Source organism: Brassica napus, chromosome C8 (assembly GCF_020379485.1).
Source record: "Brassica napus cultivar Da-Ae chromosome C8, Da-Ae, whole genome shotgun sequence".
Lineage (NCBI taxonomy): Eukaryota > Viridiplantae > Streptophyta > Magnoliopsida > Brassicales > Brassicaceae > Brassica > Brassica napus.
Genome location: NC_063451.1, coordinates 31,575,421 through 31,599,424, shown reverse-complemented (window position 1 = coordinate 31,599,424; position 24,004 = coordinate 31,575,421). Strand labels below are relative to the sequence as shown.

Below are 24,004 nucleotides of genomic sequence, written 5' to 3'. Positions count from 1 at the left end.
ACACGTATTGTATCTTTAGTACATGTTTAAATAATTACATAAGTATAAATAAGCATTAGAACATAATTCTAAGAATATGTCTTCAAAATTCTCTTATGTATTATATTATATTAAAAATTCTGCTTGAGGCAGTTTTTAAAATAATATTTTTATAGAATATGTGGCTTAATGTTTTAATATATATTATTTTATTTTTTTAATATAATTTATAAATTGTTATAATGAACTAATATTATATTTGATTGCAGTTTACATGATTTTCATGTTTATCAAAATATGAATATGTAGCTATAAAACAAATGAAATTATATATATCCTGAAGTTTTTTCCAATTATATAAATTTATAGATGTTTTTTTATTAAAATCCTAATGTAATAATTAATATTTTGAAAATCCCAAAATAAAGTTCTATTATACACCCAAAATACTATATACAAACTCATAGATGGTAGTTTTTAATTTTTATTTTTTCTTAATTATGAGATGCATATGTTAAGATAATTATTATAATATTTGAAAATCTAATGTTATTCTTCCATTTTTAACCGGCTAAAATTTTTTTATCGAATTTTATCAACAAATTCAATTTTACCGTAAGTAATCCCCTAGACATTGTTTGAGAAGTGGTTTGCCATGTGTCATCTCCATGTTGATTTTGAAAGAAAAATAATGATATATCATACTAATAATGATGACATGAGTTAAAGTTAATTGTAACATGGACATTTACATTTAATGTTGATTTATATCTTTGGTAAGTTTTTAGAATATGGTAATAAATCATATATATCATCAATATAACAATAAATAATATAATACTAAAATAGAAATATAAAAACATTTTACAATTTTTGAAATATTATTATAGAATATAATACACAATATTTCAAAACTTGATGAGGTTTTAGAAGATGAAACTATAATTCTACTCTATCTTAACATGAACTGGCCTGAGAAGAGAAGAAAGAAACATTAACAAAATCTCAAGCGAGTTCATGTTAAGATACGTTGAGGGAACCGAAACTCCTAAATTTGATGAGGTTTTAGAAGATGAGACTATAGCAAATATGGTGGATGATGATCTTTCATGTTTTTTTTTTGTTCACAACATGATATTCATTGATAATCTTAAATGATTACAAATGTTAATGCAACATCCGACATATGATGCGCAATCCGTTCTGAAATTTGAAGAGCAAACCAAACAAAGCAACATAAAGATAGATACACAAACTTAAGAGAGTTTGATAAGGCGTTGGAAGTGTTTTCGAAGGTGCATGCGAGTAATATCCATAGAAAGATATATCGCTCTCCTAACTTGAGAATGGTCACTGTATATTGTGACTTTGGGCGCTCTAAAACCTCGGTTCTCATTGACATGAGTCCCGTTGTATCTTCTGATCCCATGTGGACCATTACACAAGATACTAAACAGTTAAGAAAATGATAATACTCTAAGGTTTTTAAGCCCAGAGAAAAGTACCTCTCATGGAAAGGAGTTTTGATGGTAAAATTCTCTCCTACAAGGAGGAGGACATGGGGAAAGGATCTCTCAAGGCCCTGAACATGAGGAAATTTGGTTAGGCTTTTATGTAAACAAAAGCCTAAAGGGCTGCAATCTTCAAGCTTTGGTAAACTCCACTTTAGAATTAATCTTGTGATGACATTTGCACGTGTTAGAGGTAATGATTGATGATGACTTTGGCTTGAACTCTGTGGGTTAACACCAACGACTGCACCAGAGAGATAACTATGTAGTTCTAATCCCAATTTGCAAGGCTCCATTGATGGGCGTTCCATCTTTGAATACATATTTGTTCTTGGCCATGAAGAGCACAAGAAAGATGAGTCTACGAGATATGATGGTTTCTAGGCGCATACGGCAGTGACGGGTAAACACCAATGTGTTAAATCCAGCAATGAATATATGTTAGCCCTTATAACAAACTCTTGAAATATGAACTTGGCTAGATTTGCTGAGTAACCAGGAGTTGGGTTCAAACAGAAACTTCGGACTCCAACGTTACTGCGTCGGATCCAGAGAGTTGTCATGGAACCTAAACAGACCTGCTGGTCATCAAAATCTAACAAGCTGGACATGGGAGAGCAAATACCAGGAAGGGCATATGTGAACAATGTTTGCGGTGAGCAGAGACTGGTAAGTGTATCTTCTAGCGGGGGGCTCCTCACCGGATTGAAAAGGAAGTGGTGTTCTGAGTCGTAGAACTTCACAGATCTGTCAAGCGGTAGATGAAGAGCAACTGTATGGAGCTCTCGCTCACACCAAATCCAGTTAGAATAGATCATCCCTAGAGGGAAAAAAGTCATCGCCCAAGAGAACGACGAAGGTGGCGCTCGTCGCAGAATCTTCAAATCTGGCCAATGGAGTTTATGTGAAGAACGAATCTGAGCCAGATCTGATGTCAGTGCAGTCATAAGAGATGGAGGAGGGCTACAAATGAGAAGCAAGACCCAGAGGATACGGAGACGGCAGCTGCAACATCTTACGGACAGAGCGACGGCGGAAGAACTCATGAATCCCAAAAGGACAAGAAATTTCTGGAGAAAAACGGTCAAACAAAACGAAAGAAAGACAAAGGAACACAAAAGAGGAAAGAGACGATGACTCTGGCAAGCTACGGAGCTGCCGGCGTCGGAAACCATGGTCGGAGTGGGTGTCTCGATTTGAGCGCCTGGGAGAGAACGTTGAGTAGCGTTAAACTCACTGTTTTCACACCTCTAAACTTCACATCCTAATCTTTCATGTTTTAAAACGTTTTTGCTTAACACTTCTTTATTTATTTAGTTAAAAACGATTAGAACGAAAATCTGTAAACTTCCTTACATAAACCAGCCTCTTTTTTTTTTTTGCTTCTAGCCACCCAAAGTTCATAACCGGCTCTGCTAGTTGCCATCACATTTCTATGTGTATAGACAATAACGACTATGTTGTTAATGTCAGTATGAACAAGCGAAACCAATTTCTTGGTTGGGGCTAGACTTGTAACTGTCACTAGAGAAAATGACGCCGTCATTATTATCTTCGTGGAAATATCCGTTTCTCTTGACCAATTCTTCTTTTAGTGTTTGATTGTTTTCAGAACCTAAAATAGTTGAATTTCGCAGTGGAACATAAAATAGTTAATTTTCCTCTTTGCGACTACAAATTGCACCTCTCATGTTTGAATCCGAATTTGGAAACAGCGGGTACACAAATACATGAGAAAGGTAAGTTGTATCCTTGTATGTAATATACGATCAATGTGTTGTGTGTGTGCTTTATATCTTCTTTTGCATATATCAATCAATCAAGAAAGTTTACAAGGAGTATAGGAAAACTAAAAAGTATATAGTTTCCAAGAATTGCTTATTCCATCAGTAAAACAGTGGCACAGTTAATAATGAAACACCACATAAATAGAAACCCCACAACAACGTACAAACTACAAACCCGAAGTTATAACCAGTTCATTGACAAGTCCCGGGTGTGCATACGTAATCTGGAGTTTTTAGCTAGGGTTTTTTTAACTGCTTACATTTGTTGTCGGAGGTGCATACGTAATCTGGAGTTACTGTGGCAAATTTAGATTAAAGAAAAGTTAAAACACATAAAAAGTTAAAAATCAAGTTTCTATATATTATTTAAACTTTTTCTTTCATAAATAATTTTAAGACCGGGAGTCATGTACGAGTGCACCACAACCATACCCAAATAGGCGGTCATGTGCTTAGATTATCGGAGACCCAGAAGATATTTAAAAATATGATTTTAATTTTGAATAAAAATTATTATATAAATGTAATTTTTAAACGAATTAAATATAGGGGAAAACGTATACAATATTTTTATGTTGTTTATATATATATATATATATATATATATTTAGGTGTGAAGCAATAAATGATTATCCCATTCAAGTGAAATTATAATGACTTTTTTTGGTAAAAATGTTAAGAAATTATAGTGACTTCAATAAATGATACTCTAGTTTCAAATGCATTCAATATATCTAGCTTTTAATACATTTTAGATCTGCATCCAATATTGTATCTAGTTAATCTGTTTAATTGCAACCAAACGGAAAACATCTCACTAATTGGATGACCAAATGAACAGTACCATAGCCTGTAATAATTGCTGATGCTTGATCAGGTTGGATTTTTGACGGCTCATTTTGAGTGTTTTTTTGTCCACTCTGGTGCGACCTGCTCGGTGAAGCTGTAATTTTGGAGCCCGAATTTCCTTCTAAGTTCCTCCTCATGGTCATTGTCTCTTTTGCTCCACCTACACATTACAGACATAAAGACCGTCGATTATTTAGTAGGTTCGACGATAATCTGTCGTCTAAGCTATATATGAACTAAGCAATAAATTAAAACAGTAAATGGTTTTAAACCAGTCTATAATTAATAGAGGTAGAAGACTCACTTAGTTTAAGGTGTTCCATATGAGCATCAACAAAAAGTGAAAATATTATGAAAAGAAGTACGAAAATGATGGAGGAGAGTATAGAGGCCATCTTAATACTAGCGAGCGATGGTCACTTTGATCACATTTCAAGCATTTATATAGAAAGGAAGAGAGAGAGGTATATACTCCGTCAAATGGAGTTGACGCTATGGACGACTTATGTTGTGGTTGTCTTGGCTTGACGTGTCTTAAGGTTAACTCCGTCAAATGGAAACGCATTGCGTTATTTATGTGGGCTAACTTTGGACTTTGTTTATTTTATTATTATAAAAATGCCATAAAATATTCAAACTATATATTGATAAAGTTTTAAAAATTAGAAATTATTTTTTTAAGAAATATTTTCATTTCAATTTAAGTTTCAGAGACAAATGAAATTTTCAAAATTCAAAATTCAAAATTTAATATATAATTACTAAATAAATTGTTTCTTTTATTAGCACAATTATACATGTAAATATTTTTTGTATAGTTAGAAATTAATTCTAAGATTTGCATTAATTTTACATAGTATATAGAATGGAGGGGGGTGGGGGGGGGTTGCAAATATGACTCAAAACTTGAAGTCAAACACAAAACTAACCCACATTTTTTTGGAATTTTGACTTCTCTCTTTCACCCCCAAAGTTCAGATTATCACGAAAATGCCATCACTTTTTTTTTGAAAATGCATATTTTACTCTATCACCCTCATCTTCCTCAAGTATTCACAATATTGTCATTGCCATCAATACACGTCACCGGTTGTGGACCAACGAGACTCCACAGCTCAAACTTCTTCTTGATGTCAAGCTGGAAACCGAGCATATAATGAACCAGCCTTGAAACCCAACCAAAATTCAGCTCCTTGAACTTGATGAACACTCCCAACTTTGACTCCTTTAACTCCTCATATTCGTCAGCATGTAGAGCTTTCCATAGAGCAGTAAACAACTTCGAATCATCAGCATGATAAGAAATGCTCTTGCCTGCCGGGGGCTCTTCCCCTAATGTACGTATCCTCAGCGGGAGTTCTGGTAAATCCATTTTCCGGCCTGCAAAACAATAAAAAACAAGCATCTCAAACACATAATAAGCACACTATTCTAAATACAAATACTGGAAAACTTGCATGTAAATTTTAGTGAGAAGCCTACTCAGACGACTTTCAGGAAGCCTTTTACGAAGTCTTACACTCTGGAAGACTTCCAAGAAGTCTTTTATGAAGTCTTAAGTCATCTGGTCTTCCAGAGTGTAAGACTTTGTAGAAATCAAGACTACAATGTTTAGGGTTTTACGGTGGCTAAACGCCTTAAGACAAGAGAAATAACTTACCCGCAGTGGAGTTCAATGAGACATGTTTCAGATCTGAAAAGAAAGCGGATGGTCAGTTTAAACTACTAAAATACTCTACGGCATGAAGGAGAAACAATATTCGTCGTAAGAAGAGAGATTACCGGCGGTAAGAACGACTGTATACGAGAGATTACCGGCGGTGAGAACGACGGAATTACCGGCGGTGAGAAATCAGAGTGTCGCCTTCATAATCGCCCTTGGAGAGAAACAGCGCTAGGGTTTCGAAAAGTTGTGAAAAAAAGAAAAAATAGTATTTAAATGTCCGGTAAATGATCCGGTTAGGTTTAAAAGTACATTGGTAAAATTAAAGATTCGGTCCGGTATGGAAGACTTCCCTGTAAGTCGTCTAGTTTAAATTATTCACCAGACAACTTACATGGAAGTCGTCTAGACCCTAAACACAACCCCTAAACTAAATTAACTAATTAAACACTTCATAAAATCAAATTAAACTTAAAAGATTTTTACTATACACAGAAATAATCTCATGTAGGCAGTGTTCAAAAATACGGCTTATGCGGCCGCCGATACGGTCACTATACGCTATGCGGCTATGTAACGTACGAAATTCATCGTATACGGCATTATATGCGGTTTGTTAAAAAACGGGCGTACATACGGTTTACGCGGACGTTTATACGGTGGTGGCGTCTAGGCGTTAGACATTGTTTTGTTTGAAAAGATAAAGTTACGTAATTAAATGAAGTTGAATTAAAAAAAGTAAAAACTGAAAAACATAAAACTACGTAGTTTAGCTAAAGTTTTAAGTTGTTAACCCTAATTAGCAATTCACGTTCAATTCATTGTCTTCTAAAGTCTATACCACAGAGCCCTGCTAGGCTGCCACCTTCACTTTGCCTCTTTATCGCTTTCTTATCTACCAAAGGTTTTTGTTTTGATTTATGTTCTCTTCTTTTTTGTTTCTCTGCACATGTTTTTATTTTATTTTGAAGTTTGCAATAGTTCTAAAGTACGATCAGTTTTTCTTACTAGTTACTAAAGATATGTTTTTGACTTTTTTTCCAAAAACTGCAGAAAATCATTCAAGAGATTTTGCCATTTTGGTATGGCTGGATCATTTGCAAATTCAAATATGAACCAAACAAGAACATTGATATATTGCTGGCTGATGATGCTACTCATGCTCAAGAATGGCTTGTTGAAGGTGATGATGCAGAGCATGAATCAGCTATGGGTGTAGGAGCTGGTGATACAGAAGGAGCGGCAGATGATGATGATATGGCTGATATTAGAGAACTGCGTGATGAAGATTTTATTTCTGATGCTGAAGAGGAAGATTTTGCTGGTACTAATTTGGAATCAGATGAAGACCAAGTTCCAAACATGTACGGTGAAGAAGAATATGATAATTAAACTTTCAGTTGTTTTTTTTTCATTTTAGTTGTTCTTTTGATTTGAGGACGAGGATGTTTTCTACTTTATTTAGAACTATTAGCATCTTTTTAGATGTTGGTTATTTGATTTTTAAGAATTTAGTATTGAAAGCCTTTTCTTCTTTTAGTACTAATATTATTTTATTTCATATCAATCATTAATAATATATATCATTAATCATTAATATATATATATATATATATCCAGTCCGTTTAGGCCCCGTTTAGGCGTCCGCGTATACGGCTAGGCGCTAGGCGCTACGTCACCGCACAGAGAGCGCATAGCGTATTTTAGAACACTGCATGTAGGTAAAAATTTAATTTTTCAAAAAACCATTTAAGCTTTCCAAAACCTAACCCTAAGAATACGTACAATACTACAACATATGTTATCAAACCCCAGACCAAAAAATATCATGATTCACTACTTTCACTCATCTAAGTTGAAAACAATTCAATTTTATTATATCTTAGTTTATATCCCTTAAAACTGTCATAAATACATGACTTTAATTTTTCGCTTATCAAAATATTTTTTACAAAATTTATAAATTATTTTTAAGATCAACTATACCAGACAACTTCCATGTAGGTCGTCCAGAAGACTTAACAGAATCTCAGAAGACTCAGAAGTTTAGCAGAGCTATATTTGTAGAAATGAGTTATGTTTCTTTGGTTGGTCACAAGGGATTGACTGTAATTTCACAAGGCTTTTGAGTTACTTTTGCATTTGATTCAAGTTTGGATATACTTTTGCAATCAAAATCAAGTTTTGAATCATATTTGGCAAATCCTCCTAGAATTTGTGACTGAATAAGTAAAAAATATTATAGCATAAAATCTTCAATTTTCTTTAATTTTCAAAATGTATTTTAAAAATTTTGACTTCAAATTTCATTTTAAGAAAAAACTGAAATTAAATTTTATTTTTATCAAATATTTATTTTTCTTAAAGATTAGTTTTTAAATAAATTTTCAGATTTTATAGATTTTTCATGAATTTTTAAAATTTTGATTTTTAAAATATATCAATAATTTTACTAAAACAATATATTTAAAAAATCAATGACCGTTATTTTTAGTCATGACAACATCTTAAATGGGCACAATGCAAAAGTTCATGTATTGAAATAATTAAAATAACCAGCAACCTGTTGGCTTAGTGGTAAAAGAGTGTCCACTCTATATAAGCAACTTGTTGGCTTAGTATACACTCTATTACTCAAATTCAATTCTCGTTTGGAAAAAATATTTATAATGCCTGGATTTTCTGTACAGAGGTTAAACCACTTTTTATATAAAATTAGTTAAAATAATTAAACCAACGCAGTTGGTCTAGAAGTAATTGAGAACCAGATCCAATACGCTCCCCGCAGGTTCGACTCGCTTGGCCATCCGGGCTGCCTTAAATGGTAAGAATACGTGGAATGCCGTGGACCTGTGGGGAATAGTCAGTTGACCACGGTCGCCGGATCACCCCACGTTAACTAAAAAAAAAATTTAAAAAAAAAGTTAAAATAATTAGATGTTGTCGAAATAACTATAACTTGTTGAAACATTAAACTGAATAATACAAAAGTTCATGTACTAAACTGCTTATGAACATTTGGTTCTGGTATTTTATGAAAAGTGTTCTTTTATTAACAACACATTTTTCTACCAAAATCACAATAGCGACTGCTAATAAGTAAAGACATGGACAGCTCACCTATATTCGTAAGTGGACGAGCTAATGGTCAACGCCGTTGAGAGCAAGTTAAGAAGCCAGGAAGAGATTACAAAATACCACTGTATTGACTTTTTCCTGGAGTATTAACCTATTCAATAATATGAGTACTGACTACCACTGAATTCAAACAATCTAAGCATGTGTACACTGATTTGTTAGGTTGAGAAAATACTTGATGATCAACTTTTGCTAGCTAAATCAAAAAAAAAAAGAAGCTCAAATGAGCTTTATTGAAATGCAAAGAACATGAAAGGTAAAAACTTTATGTTTGTCACCAAAATAAAGAAGATTGTTACTGATTCCTTAATGTGAAAGAAGAGGCTGCATAAACGTAGCCAAAGTTGGTCTCATCATCAACATTACAAATATATATATATATATATATATATATATATATATATGTGAGATCACTCTTGTAAGAAACCCTAATACATAGGCTAATGAGCTTGTCAATAACAATAGTTTGGGCTTTCCATATGTGGTCTAATAAGTCAAACCAAAGCCCTAAACCCTTCAGCGATGCTTTTAAACCCAACCCGGACACTGAACCGGACGACTTATCAGGTTGTTGGATCATTGGATCGACCGAGAGTGAATAGCAGATTAATAAATAAATTAATTTTATTATATAATAATATATCAGCTATGTAAATAAAAATTTAGAAACTAAAGTTTAAGATTTTCTAAATGTTTTTTAAAACATAAAATAATAGTTTGGATATGTATATATTTATGTTTAAAAACATTTAATACTTCACTTTAATTTTTATATTTTTATTTTCATTTGACATAAAAAAATATTAAAAAATAGTTTACACTATTTATAATTTTCTCTAACAAGGTAAGAGTTATAACAACTAAAAAATATCAAGACATAAACAATTTATAAATATTTAAATGTCTAATGTGAATAATAAATGAAATTTCAAATACAAAATAAACCAAAAGTAAAAAAAATCATTGTAATAAATTATCAATAACGGAAATAAACTAAGACCAAATCACATCAACTAATTTTGGTTCTCTCTACTATCGTTCACTTCACTTTCTTCAAGTGACATAGTGAAATCTTCATCAAAATCTAAAAATCACAAATATAAAACTGAAAAGGAAAAACTTAATTTTTTTTCTTTTTGTCAGTAAATAACTTCTTAATTGGAAATTTAAAATCTAAAAACATAATTAAAAACTAGAGCCATTTGCAAGAAAAATATACAACAACCGAAGAATTTGCAAAAATGGAAAAGCACTAGAAAACATAGTTGTCAGAGATTTTGTCTGGAAGTATTTTACCGTTTGCCTCTTTCTTTAATTAGGTAGTATAAATATTTATATAAAAAACCAATATATTATATATATATATACATACGTAATGATATATGTATAAATTGAGAAGATATTTTTATAAACGGAAAAATACTTATATTTACTTACACGTAATGTCACTACAAGAAAACGTGCCAGTAACAACGAACATTTACGACGAAAATATTTCGTTGTAAATTTACATGGTCTTTACAACGAAATTACGAGGAATATAACTTTCGTCGTAAACACCATGTAAATTTACGACGAACTGATTTCGTCGTAAACTCCATGTAAGTTTACGACGAATGTACGTGGAATGAGAAATACGTAGTAATCATTACATGGACATTACAACGAAGCATGTTACCGTTATATTTAGGTGAAAACGTATATTCAATGTGCTTTAACTTACCTAATTTCGTCGTAAAGTCGTTGTAAATAATATATTAAAACCATGTAAAATCCATGTAAAATATTCCTTGTAAAATCGTTGTTATATTTCAACTACCCAACTCAAAAATTTCTCTATATATATGTCATTTCCCACAACTCTCTTCCTCACAACACACAAACGGGAGAAAAAAAATCAGAAAAAAAAATCAGAAAAAAAAAGATTTCAAAAAAAAAATCTAAGAAAAAAATGGCCGGTGGCGGTAGTATTTACGAGTTACGGAGTTGGATGTATTTGCACAAAGATTCCGACGGGAGGGTGACGAACGCATTTCTGAGCGGGCTAGAGACATTCATGCACCAGGCGGGCTGTACACCGATCACACAGGAAAGCGGTAAGATGTTCTGCCCCTGTCGGAAATGCAATAATTCAAAATTTGCACGTAGTGAAACTGTATGGAAGCATTTAGTAAACAGAGGATTTACACCACAGTACTACATTTGGTATCAACATGGAGAGGGTTATGGGGGAAATGAAGCTAGTAGTAGTAATAATAATTTTGAGGATGGTCATCATAGTGAAGAACCGAATCATTTGCATAATGAATATAATTATCATCAAGATCATGAGCAGATGGTAGATCATGATAGGGTTCAAGATATGATTAGTGATGCATTTTTAGAAACAACTACAACAATAGCTGATGGAACTGGAAATATAGAAGAACCTAATTTGGATGCAAAAAGGTTTTATGAAATGCTAGATGCTGCAAATCAACCAATCTACACTGGTTGTAGAGAAGGTCTCTCTAAATTGTCTCTAGCAGCTAGGATGATGAATATTAAAACGGATCATAATTTACCTGAGAATTGCATGGATGCATGGGCGGAGTTGTTTAAAGAGTATTTGCTAGAAGACAATGTGTCTGCTGAATCTTATTATGAGATTCAGAAATTTGTTTATAGTCTTGGGTTGCCTTCGGAGATGATTGATGTTTGCATCGACAACTGCATGATCTACTGGAAAGAAGATGACAAGTTAGAAGAGTGTCGATTTTGCAAAAAAACCACGATTCAAACCGCAAGGCCGTGGGAGGAATAGGGTACCGTACCAAAAGATGTGGTACCTACCAATTACAGACAGATTGAAAAGATTATATCAACCTGAGAGGACTGCTGCATCGATGAGGTGGCATGCGGAACATGTCCAGAGAGATGGTGAGGTTGCACATCCATCAGACGCAAGAGCGTGGAAACATTTCAACAAGGTACACGCATATTTTGCTACAAATATTCGGAATGTCTATCTTGGGTTATGCACCGATGGATTTAGTCCATTTGGAATGTCTGGCAGACAATATTCTTTGTGGCCAGTCATTCTTACGCCGTACAATTTACCGCCGGATATGTGCATGGAACAAGAATTTCTATTTTTGACCATATTAATCCCTGGGCCGAAGCATCCAAAACGGCCTCTTGATGTTTTTCTTCAACCGTTGATAGAAGAGCTAAAGCAATTGTGGTCAGAAGGGGTGAGGACGTACGATTGTTCCTTGAAAAACAATTTTACGATGCGAGCAGTTCTACTGTGGACGATAAGTGATTTCCCTGCTTATGGGATGTTGTCTGGCTGGACAACACTTGGAAGATTATCTTGTCCATATTGTCTTGGATCGACGGATGCTTTTCAACTGAAGAATGGTAGGAAGAGTTGTTGGTTTGACTGTCATCATCGCTTTCTTCCACTTGCCCATCCGTACAGAAGAAATAAGACATTTTTCGGCACAAAAATATTGTTAGAGACGGTCCTCCTCCATATCTCACCGGCCAGCAGATCGAAGCAGACATTGATTATTACGGAGCTCAGGAAACAGTTAAAGTTGGAGGAAATTGGCATGTTCCTGGAAATATGCCTGATGGATATGGTGTGTCTCACAATTGGCATAAGAAGAGTATATTTTGGGAGCTACCCTATTGGAAGGATCTTCTCTTACGCCACAATCTGGATGTCATGCATATTGAGAAAAACTTTTTTGAGAACATCATGAATACATTACTTAACGTCCCTGGGAAGACAAAAGATAACAAAAAGTCAAGGATGGACTTACCTGATATTTGCTCAAGAAGTGAGTTACATATCAAGAGCAATGGAAACGTTCTTGTTTCCATCTTCCGGTTGTCATCAGAAGCCAAAACAACCTTGTTTGACTGGGTTGCATCAGAAGTTAAGTTTCCTGATTGTTATGTTTCAAATCTGTCAAGATGTGTTGAACGAAGTCAAAAGTTCTCCGGAATGAAGAGTCATGATTGTCATGTGTTTATGCAACGACTACTTCCATTTGCTTTTGCCGAGCTCCTTCCAGCAAATGTCCATGAAGCACTTGCAGGTAATTATAAAACGTTAATATATATACATATGTTATGAAATGTTATTAATTTGATTACTTTTGCAATATACAGCCATCGGCGCTTTTTTCAGAGATCTCAGCACACGTACGTTCAAGGAAGAAGTCATCGAACAACTTCATCGAGCAACTAGTAACTACGGAATATGTGTGAAAGGTGAAACGGACTTTTATGGGATCTTGCAGGAGATTATTGAAGTGGAATTTCCGGGGTTATTGAAGCTAAAATGCGTCCTCTTCAAATGTGAATGGTTCGATCCTGTTGTGAACCGAGGGATTCGGTATAACAAATTTGGTGTTGTGGATGTCAATTTTGGGAGAAGATACAACAAATTTGAGCCTTTCATTTTAGCTTCACATGCCGAGCAAGTAAGCTTCCTTCCTTATCCTCGGCTTCGAACTTCCGGGATAAACTGGTTAGCTGTTATCAAAATTACACCTTGTGGACGCATTGTCGCTGGAGAAGAACAGCCCTTGCAAGAAGAAGACGCTATCAATGAAGTTGAGGTACCAGAACAACCAACTGATGAAACCCTTTTGATCGACCCGCAAAACTTTCAATATGAAGATATTCCCGAAGATGCGACAGATGAAGCACGTGAAGACGAGTTCGAGAGAAGCGACGATGATGATTGTAATGATAGTGATGAGAACGAAAACGATCTAGAGTGATGTAATATTGATGAGAATGAAAACGATTTAGAGTGATGTAATATATGTCTCTGATGTTGTATTTCTCTATTGTAACGTATGTTTAAAGAAATATTGTTTTTTACCATCCTAATGTATGTGTAACAAATGTTGTTTTATATAATATGTATTTGTGTTAATTTTAAAAAAATTATTTGGAGTTTTAGGGTTTTAGAGTTTATGTTGGAGAAAGAGCACAAAGTAGTAGAGAAGAAGAGATATGATGTTAGATGATATGTGACTTTGGGGTTTAGGGATTTCATTCTCGGTGTTTAGGGTTAAGCGTTATAAAATCGTCGTAAACCGATGTTTCCCCGTAATTTCATCGTAAATGGAAAAACGCGGGCCTGGTAACTTCGTCGTAAACGTGGGCCTTGTAAATTCGTCGTAAACCGATGTTTCGACGTAATTTCGTTGTAAATCGAAAAACGCGGACCTGGTAACTTCGTCGTAAATGAAAAAATGCGGGCCTGGTAACTTCGTCGTAATGTTACGTCGCGTTTACGACGAAACATTTTTTATATATTGGGACGCCGAGACGAGGCTGCCTCGTCCATTCCTCCTAAACTCCTCTCCTCTCCCTAAGGTACATTCTCTTCCCTCCTTTTTTTTAAAAAAAAAGTTAGTTTAGGTTATTAATTAGTTAGGTAATTAGTTTAGGTGATTATTTAGATAATTAGTTTAGGTGATTAGTTAGATGACGGAATCCTATAGTTTAGGTGATTAGTTAGGTAACGGAATAATTTTTTAATTATGTCGTCATAATTGATTAAATTTATTTAAATTTTTTTTAGATGGCACCTAGAAGGAAACCAGCAGCACCTACTTATACCCAGTTGTTTGGCGATGGTTCCGGTACATCTTCTTCCGGTCCATCGTCTTCCGATGCAGTTCCAGACTCTCAGGCTTCTCAGAGAGTTTTTTCGAGTCCACCTCTACCACCGCAGATGCCTCCACCTCCTCCTCCAGCGGCTGCACCTGAGCCTGTCCCAGAAGGTGCAGTTCATCCGGATTTGCGTGTGCCTTCATATGCTCCCTTCGCGAGATATACGGTGGAGGATTTGCTTGCCCAGCCTGGACAGGAGGGTTTGGATGTTCTAGACCCCGATAGACCCCGAGGAACTTATTGGTAAGTTATTAATTTTTATTACTTTAAAATTTAATTAATTTTTATTTTGTAACGGTTAAATTGTTTTTTTTTCAGGTTTGGGGCTAACAACCGTGTTAGCCGGAGCGTTTCGGCGACGATTAAGGGTTACTACGACGGGGCATACCCGAACTGGAGCAAGACACCAAATCACGTTAAGATCACGTGGTTTAAATGTTTTGCGGTAAGATTTTTACATTTAATTAAATTTTCACTTTTAAATATATATATATATATATTTTTTAATATCTATTATTAATTGTATTTTTTTCAAAATTTTTATGTTTCAGCAAAAGTGGCATTGGTCTTTGGGAATCACCGAGAGGGTGAAGGCGGAATTCGTTGCAATGGCAAAGATACGCCTCTGCAACACAGTCTCTGATTGGAAGGACAAGTGGGAGATCTACGGGTATGAGGGAAAGCCCACTGAGCTCACGACGGATGTGTGGGATGGCCTCATCGCCTATTGGGAGGACCCCTCTTCGATCAGAAAGGCCAATTCGTGCTCGGCTTCTCGAATGACGAAGGATAAAGATGGTCATTTGCCCATGCTTCATAGAACCGGACAAAAACCTCATGCAGGAGTCCGTCTAGAAGCTGTAAGTTTTGTTTTAAATATATATTTTAAAATATTCAATTAATATAATTTATAATATTTAATTTAATTTTTTTTTTGTAGTTCGAGAAGACGGGAGTCTTACCTTCTCTGTCTGACCTATTCAAGATGACTCACGCCACATCCGACGGAGTTTTTGTGGATCCTGCATCTGAGAAACTCTTCCAAACAGTGGCTGGTCGGATTGAAGAACGGGAGACGCAACTAACCCACGAGTCTCCCGATGGATTACCAGTCACATTGTCCACCCAAGAGGTCGACAGAATCTTCGAAGAGGTAACTTAAAATTTTAGTTTACATTATTTTAAATATTTTAACATAATTAACTATATTAATATATGTTTTGATTTTATAGGTGGCTCCTAAAAAGAAGGGACAGATTGTCGGTATAGGCTCTGTTAACGAAGTTGCAAGGGCAACTTCGTCATACACTTCGAGACGGGATGAAGAGACTGCTCAGATGAAGGCTCATATGGATAGCCAGAAGGCTCAAATGGATAGCCAGCAGGTTCATTTAGACTCTCTTGAGGATTTGCTAGACGTGATGGCCTTGGGAAACCCGGTTATGCAGAGAATATTGAGTAAGAGACGAGCCGCTCTTGGAATGCCACCACGAGATCCCCAAGAGTCCGATCCAACCCGTCAACAGCCGAGCAACCCCACCAACTACTTCGACAATATGTAGTTTTTTTCTGTTTGTATTATGAATTTAAATATTATTGTATGACTTTTTAAAAATATGTTTTCCAATTTCATATTTTGTTTTAAAATTTAAATTATTTTAAATTCTGAATATTAAATATAAATTAAAATCTATTATATACTAATTAATAATAATATAATAAGAAACGATGTAAACTCCTCGTAAACATTACATGGAGTTTACATCGAATGTTTACGAGTGATTAACATCGAAATATTTATGAGGATTTTACATTGAAATGTTTACGAGTGATTTACAACGAAAGTATTTACGTTTGCTTTACATCGAAATAATTACGTGGGCTTTACGACGAAGTCTTACGTGGCGTTTACGACGAAGTCTTACGTGGCGTTTACGACGAAGTCTTACGTGGCGTTTACGACGAATCCTTTCCCTGTGCTTTACGAGGAATATATTTCGTCGTAAACGTAACGAGTCGTTTACGACGAAACCTCCGTTACGACGGACGTTTAGCAACGAAACGTCTTTCGACGTTAATTCGTCGTAACACCCCGTTTACGACGAATTTACAACGAATACTGCCCTAGTAAAAAATATGTTTTCTTGTAGTGTATCTTCACCTCTTTGCAGTTCTGCCGTCGCGTTTCTTCCAATCACTGGTGTTCTTATGATCAGTTTATCTTTTCGCATGTCTCCATCTCACCGTTGTGACCACATCTCCGCCGCACCATAGTGGTACCGTGTCCACGTATTCTTTTCTCGCTGCGTTTTTTCTTCTTGCTGCCGTCACATCTCCGTCGTTCGATCACGAAATGAGGCTTGGGCCAAGAGGATTGAATCGAGTAGAACGGTCTTCAGTAAGCGATCAGTTTTGTACATCTTGGGCTGGATCGGGTGATGCGGTTCAAGCATGATGAATCGAGCGGTTGGGTCTTCTCAATTCGATCGATGCAAGTTCATGGCATGGATCCATTTTTGTTGTTTTTGCAAAACTAATCCCTGCTATTTTGCATATTTTTGTAATTATTTCTCTTGATTTAATTAGCATTGTTATATTCTTATTTATCCGGATACTAAATAACTTAGCTGATATTTAATTTATATTTACCGGCTATTTTGATCAATTAATGTTTGTTATTTATATCAAATCGAAACAAAAAAATAAACTCGCTAATAAATCACAAAACATATGATTATACTTACATGTTTGGCTAAACATAAAATTAACTTATTAACAAATCACAATACAAATGATTAAATTAGATGTTTAGCCGGTTAACATTGTACTTGAATTGTTTTTGTTATTGTTAGCCGGTAATATATACTAATTATCTCAACATTGTTACAGTTAGCCGGTAATATATACTAATTATCTTGACATTGTTATAGTTAGCTAAACTGGTAATATATATTAATTAATATTGTAATTTGTGAAATAACCGGTTAAGATTTTACTTAACTTTTTTGGTTATATTTAGCCGGTAATATACATTAGTTATCTCAATATGGTAAATTGAATTGTAACACTGAAACATCTAAGACTCTGAGGACCATTCGGGAAATTCTTAAAGGGTTTGAAATGTAGAATCTGAAAGTCTGGACCGATTCGTGAAGCTTTTTGTACACTTGGAAATATTGGGGTCAACTCAAGAATATCCAAAGATGGAGGGCTTGTGTTGGAAAACAGAAGAAATCACCATTGTTGCTCGATCTCTTCCGTAACGAGATAGAGACGGCGAGGATGAGCACGACGGCGATGCTTGAATCTGAGCATGACGACCTCGGTAGAGAAAGACGGCGGAGATGATCCGGTGACTCATGATAGACTCGATGATTTGCGGCGGAGAAGAGGTAGCTTGAGGTAAAGACGTTCGAGGTGGCTTTGTTTTTATTGGACGGCAGAGATGAACAAGGAAAAATGTGAAAAGAAAATGAGATTGAGAAAGATTAGAGATGGTTACGACAAGAAACCAAAGAGATTGAGAGAGATGAGAGATTGTGTCGACGGAGAAACCAAAGAGATAGAAAGAGAAGAAATAATTTATTTCAAAAAAAAAATGTATTGATTGTAGTGGTTAGGGCAGTCTCTCTCCTCATGTGTGATAATGGAATATAACGATAAGCAAATGTATTATTTCTTAGGTTGCAATGCAAGAGACATAGGGATAGAATGGACATTAAAAAATACACATCATCTGAAAAGTCAAAGTTTCATCTGTGCAAATATGCAAGTTGTTGGTGTATATGGGCTGCAATTTCTCTAATAAGAAAAAGTTATTTATTGGTTCAACCGATGGTTCAACTGGTATCGGGTTTCAGGTTTTACTGGGTTTTGCGGGTTTCTAAATATTAGGTTTTTCAAAAAACCCAAACAAGATTTTTTCTGGGTTGTCGGATTTACCGGTTTAGCCGCGGATTCGGATCGGTTTCAAAACACTGCCATTCAAATATCGTTCCTCTGCATTTAGGGAAATCCACTTACGACCTCTTCCCCTACAAGTTAAACGGTATTTCATTTTCTCAGGAAGTTTTGTATTCTTACTGTTCGATTAGTAGAGCCTTTGCGCTCTTGATTAACCCTCGTTGCTGGAGGTTTAGCGTTTTGCCATATGATTCAGGTATTGGGCTTCTTGTTATAAAGCCCATAAATAATGTTTTTTTTTTTAACACAACCCATAAATAATATGTACATTCTTTAATACGTTGCTAAAACCCCATCAATAAGCAACAATCGCAAGTTATTGACAGTTTTGTTGTGTGACCGTCAGACCAGGGGTCCAATTCCAATCATTTTCGTCGAAGGAATCCCGATTTTTTTGGTGATTATAGTGTAATTTTACATCTCGATCTCGTGAAGTGAAAGAAAAAAAATTGAAATTTGCAAAATCACGTCATCCAGTGTTTCACTTAAATAATCAGAGATGGTAAAGTATAACTTAGTCATTGTTTAAAAAAAACCTTTGTCACAAAATAATCGCTAACTTTAGAAAATGAACCCAACATGATGATGATGATGATGATGATGATGATGATGATGATGATGATGATGATGATGATGATGAGCCTCTGATTGTGTTGAACTGTCCTCGTCGTTGGGTTTTCATTCTTTTAATATTAAACAAATAAATTTGGACCCTTTTTCTAAATATTTGGTAAAACAGTATTCCTGAAACGTTGTACACAGATGCAAGCCAGCATCACAGCCTTTTTTGTGAGGGTAGCAAAAAACTAATAAATTGATGTTAGAGATGGTCCTTCCTTCATAATACACCAGCTAATTGAATTGGAAAAATACTAAAACTAAAGCAGAATCAAAATATTACATTGTTATAGTCAGCAGCATTGTTATTAGTTTGTTACTAAACTCTGCTTAGATAGCATAATCATTTATATTTTATTTTTACCATAGAAGGTTAAATTATTTTTGAAAACAAATATTCACATTGGAAAATCTTACCTATTCCTGAGTGTATACAGTCAGTCCTACCAGTCTTTTTTTCTACTAATTTTTATCAAAATGAGAAACATTTAATTTTCTGTATGTTTTATTAAAATGAAATGAATGCTTGTTGCTCAAAAAAAAAGAGAAACATATAATTAACTTATGGTAAGTATTTTTTTCTATAATTTTCTCATGGTATTACTTACCCATCCACCGTAGGCATCAAATATGAACCACACATATAAGTTGTTTATGTAAAAATCGTTGAGAAAATGTTTTCCAATTGTAAGTCTGTTACCAAACATAAACATAAATGTTTTGAAACAAGAGAGGATGGGTCTAACTCATATGAGTTGGATAATTAACAATTACTCTAACCAATCAAGTTTATTCGGAAGCCTGCCATCTTGCTCCGCGTGATCTCTACGCGCATCCTAAAAAGCTGCCAAAACAAGAAACAACCTGCGGCAATGCATGCGCCGAACAGCGCAGTGTAGTGAGAGAATCCAGAAAGTGTTAAAATATCAATCTTCTTCTTCTTTCTCTCTTTCCGAACTCAAACTGTCTCTCTCTCTCACCTAACGTCTCCCCCGCAGAGTTCTCATTTGACAGTTCAGTCTAATCTCTCTCTGGAGATTCTTTCTTTCGTTTGAACTGAGGTTCTTTGAGAGAAGGAATAAAAAATGGCAGGTCATAGATCCAAGTCGGAGAAGCATCTCCGGCGAGACCCTTACGAGGTTCTAGGCGTCTTAAGGAACTCTACTGATCAGGAAATTAAGAGTGCCTACCGTAAAATGGCTCTCAAGTAACGTTTTCTTTCATTGGTTTCTCATTCGAACTTTTGAAATTTTTGTAATTCGAAAAACTGTGTCACAATTCATGTTTGGTGTTTTTCAGGTACCATCCTGATAAGACTGCGAATGACCCTGTTGCAGCCGACGTGTTTAAAGAGCTCACCTTTTCTTACAACATCTTGTCTGATCCGGACAAACGCCACCAGTATGATACAGCTGGTTTTGAGGTGAGTTTCGTTTTTGTATTTGCGGTATTGTACATCTTACTACATAAGATTCTTGTCTTATGTGTAATAATCATGCTAATGTTCTAGAAATAAATGGTGTTATCTGGGGACGTTTTTGATGTGTGATAGTGCTTCAAAATTATACCATGCTGGATCTCTTCTCTTTCACAGGCTGTTGAAGCAAAAGGCCAAGAGCTGGAGCTGGATCTCTCAAGTTTAGGAGCTGTGAATACTGTCTTTGCAGCTTTGTTTAGGTTAGTTTATTTATTTATTTTGGACTTCTGTTCATTCTCTTTGCTGTTTCTTTATATAGCTGAGTATGTGTTGTGAAATAGCAAACTTGGTGTGCCCATGAAAACATCTGTATCTGCAACTATATTGGAGGAGGCTCTTAATGGCAGAGTTTCTGTTGATCCTCTTCTACTTGGACAAATTGTAACTAAAAAGGTGAGGCTATGATCACACTTGTGTGTGTGTGTGTCTTGACTCCATATAAGTCTCATATGTGAGTGATATGGTTCTCACAGGTTGAAAAGCAATGTGCACACTTTTACGCTGTCACAATAACAGAAGAGGAAATAAGTTCTGGATTGGTCTTCAGAGTAGAATCATCTAGCAAAAGCAAGTTCAAGGTTAGCTCGCCGTAGTCTCTTCCAGTCAAACTGATACAGAAATGTATTGAGAGAACTAATGTGAGTGTGCTTGTGTAGTTACTGTTCTTTGATCAAGAAGCCGATGGAGGATTGAGCTTAGCCATGCAGGTATCTCTCTCTTTCATATATCAACGGAACCAATGTGATATTACATGTAATAATATAAGGGATACTCTGAATCACTGGTGGATACAGGAGGATAGTAGAAGAAGTGGCAAGGTAACATGTGCTGGAATGTACTTCCTCGGTTTCCCTGTCTACTCTTTGGATCACACAATTACTTCGGTAGCCTTATGTTCTAGATATATAAGTCACAATGAGTTTCTTTTATTTCCCCAACGTGACTTGATTTTTATTGCTGTAGATGGCTCAGGAAAAGAATCCAGAAACTGCCTTGTTTAAAAGTCTTGATGGGTTTCAGCAGTGTGAAGTTACTGAGCTAAAGGCTGGCACTCATTTATTTGCTGTCTATGGTCAGTTTTCTCTGATTGTAATGTTATCACAAATTCATTCCTCTTATATATGTCTGGATTGAGCACTAGGTTGATGTCAATGACATGTTTCTCTGTTCAGGTGATAATTTTTTCAAAAGTGTGAGCTACACAATCCAGGTTCATTGTGCTGCCTCTTTTTCTCAAGAGAAGGAAGATCTTAGATCTGTAGAAGCTCAGATCTTGAATAAAAGGGCAGAACTTGCAAAGTTTGAGACAGAGTATAGGGAAGTACTTGTGCAGTTCACGGATATGACCAGTAGATACGCTCAGGAAATGCAATCGGTTAGTCCTTTATTCAGTTGTAAAGTACCTACCATCATTGACATAAAAAAGAAGAAGAAGAGAAGATATGTCATGACTGAGTAAACAAGGGCAAATTCTATGTCTAGTTGATGTTCATGTGTGTTTTTAGATTGATGAGCTTCTGAAGCAGAGAAATGAAATACATTCAGCTTATACAACGGTTCCATTGGTAGAACGGAGTTCAAGCAAGAACAGACTGAGAAAGAGCTTGTTCAAAAAGGCAGTGGCTGAGGCACCTGCACCAATTGATCAAGAAGAAGAAGAAGAAGAAGAAGAAGAAGAAGAAGAAGAAGAAGACAGAGAAACAAGAAACCAAATACTTGTGATGAGTCTGAGACGCTTAAGAAGAAAACCAGATGGTACAATTTACGTTTGAAGTTGGACAAGAAGAAACCTTGTTAAGTCCGTAAATCATTTGGTATTTTTCTCCTTCCAACTTTATTCATCAAACCATTTGTTTTGATAATTATTTATTGAAATGACAATGGCATATAGCCATAATTTTTGTATACATACATAAAAAATTTGTATGGCATATGCATTCATCAAAACCTTGTTTTCTTCTCTAAGTTCTACTACATTCAGTAGGCATGGCGTAGCATACAGATTGAAACGCGTACCACATGTTGAAACTCCCGTTTCAAAGAAGGTATAGCCCTTTGATTGTTATGACCCATCACGAAATCATTTGGGTTGTAATGTTTAGGCCCAGGCCCAGTAGTACATACAGTCCAAATGCCTTGTAGTAAAGAGGTTTTGCATCCCACATCGGAAAGATGAGAAGTTTGGATACTGGAGATGTTAGTATAAATTCACTTCTCACTCGCTGTTTGACACCACACAGCCATGTGGTGAGCTCAAAACGAACTATTCTTTCTTTTTTTACTAAAGAACACCGTGTGCTCTCCATGCCAAGTGGCATACTCCTATTTTTAGAGGGTTCTGTCTTAAAGTGGGATCCAAACATTTTTATAGCTTAAAATCATCTTCTGTCAAATTTTAATTGTTGAAAAGTCATCACTATGAAGTGAAAAATCATTTTCTTTCATCAAAACGATTACTCCAATCACCAACTAATTTGGTACAACTGGAGATTCTAACTAAATCGCCAACAGGATTACTGATTATGTAGGCCCTATTCGTTTACCTATTCTGCGATCGCGCGAAACGTAAACCAACATAATTTTAGTCGCATGTTGTAGATTTAATCGCATGTCGCAGTTGCAGGTTACGCGACATGTAAACGAACATAATCTTAGTCGCAGGTCCCGACACGTTTACGTAAACGAACATGGCCAACTGTGACTGTGGAAAAGCATGTCAAAAAATGAATATTTACACTATAAACCAGGCATACATTAATATAAAATTTATCTCTAAATATACTTGGTTTGTGAAAGAATCTCTCACTCAAGATTCTTCGTACTGCTTATTTCCGTTGTACTGTCATGAAAGAAGAAAGAGAAAGTCTTTTTGAGATATGATGAAATGAAAAATGTAAACTGATCAGACACAATTTTATTAGGGGTCACTTTAAGAAAATTGTTATAATTAATGAATAAATTAGTAATTTTGCCGGGGTCAGCTGACCCCTATGCTGTTAATAGATCCGCCCTGTATATATATACATCATAGATGTATACACACAAAAACAATGTAGAAAGTCACCTTTCCATCCTCTTATTGGATTGATGAGCATTTAGTAGTTGAGAACTCGAAGTACCAATATTATCTCAAAGAATCTTGACGGTCACATACACAGTTACGATGCACGACACAACCATATAAAAAGAACGGTATATTACATATATTTTTCTCACAACTCTCTACCAAATTCAAGTTTAATCTTCAAAGTGGAGAAAAAATGTTTTGGAGAAATTTGCTTAAGATGGTTTCGAAATGGTTCAGTTCTGCCAAAAAGATGGTCCAAGAGTCAGTCTC

At 35.3% G+C, this 24,004-nt stretch overlaps 1 protein-coding gene, 1 long non-coding RNA gene and 1 other non-coding gene across 4 annotated transcripts; 2 read left to right on the top strand and 1 right to left on the bottom strand.

The window, feature by feature from the left end:
• Positions 1-1,089: 1,089 nt before the first annotated feature.
• Positions 1,090-4,587, bottom strand: LOC125591746. Its single transcript, XR_007327859.1, has 3 exons — positions 4,431-4,587; positions 4,122-4,286; positions 1,090-3,573 (listed from the first exon to the last, which is right to left on the bottom strand). It is a non-coding gene; the product is annotated as an uncharacterized LOC125591746 (long non-coding RNA).
• A 14,673-nt stretch (positions 4,588-19,260) lies between these two features.
• On the top strand, positions 19,261-22,614 carry LOC106436927 (chaperone protein dnaJ 16-like). Of its 2 annotated transcripts, none has more exons than XM_048766566.1 (10): positions 19,261-20,397; positions 20,490-20,613; positions 20,785-20,867; positions 20,949-21,060; positions 21,141-21,245; positions 21,324-21,374; positions 21,462-21,485; positions 21,631-21,739; positions 21,840-22,042; positions 22,173-22,614. In XM_048766566.1, the coding sequence occupies exons 1-10, from the start codon at positions 20,276-20,278 to the stop codon at positions 22,437-22,439; spliced, it is 1,200 nt and encodes a 399-aa protein (XP_048622523.1). In that variant the 5' UTR covers positions 19,261-20,275; the 3' UTR covers positions 22,440-22,614. The 2 variants fall into 2 exon arrangements, with proteins under 2 accessions (XP_048622523.1, XP_048622522.1); XM_048766565.1 differs by having other exon boundaries at positions 19,265-20,397; positions 21,462-21,551.
• A 291-nt stretch (positions 22,615-22,905) lies between these two features.
• LOC125592231 lies at positions 22,906-23,022 on the top strand. Its single transcript, XR_007328071.1, has one exon. It is a non-coding gene; the product is annotated as a U5 spliceosomal RNA (small nuclear RNA).
• The last annotated feature ends 982 nt before the right edge of the window (positions 23,023-24,004 follow it).

What these genes read in the sequence shown, in the direction of transcription:
- LOC106436927 (XM_048766565.1), top strand. Translation starts at nt 20,276, where the DNA reads ATGGCAGGTCATAGATCCAAGTCGGAGAAGCATCTCCGGCGAGACCCT. An exon ending in ATGATACAGCTGGTTTTGAG is followed by an intron (nt 20,614 to 20,784) that starts GTGAGTTTCGTT and finishes TCTCTTTCACAG; the next exon opens with GCTGTTGAAGCAAAAGGCCA. An exon ending in CTAGCAAAAGCAAGTTCAAG is followed by an intron (nt 21,246 to 21,323) that starts GTTAGCTCGCCG and finishes GTGCTTGTGTAG; the next exon opens with TTACTGTTCTTTGATCAAGA.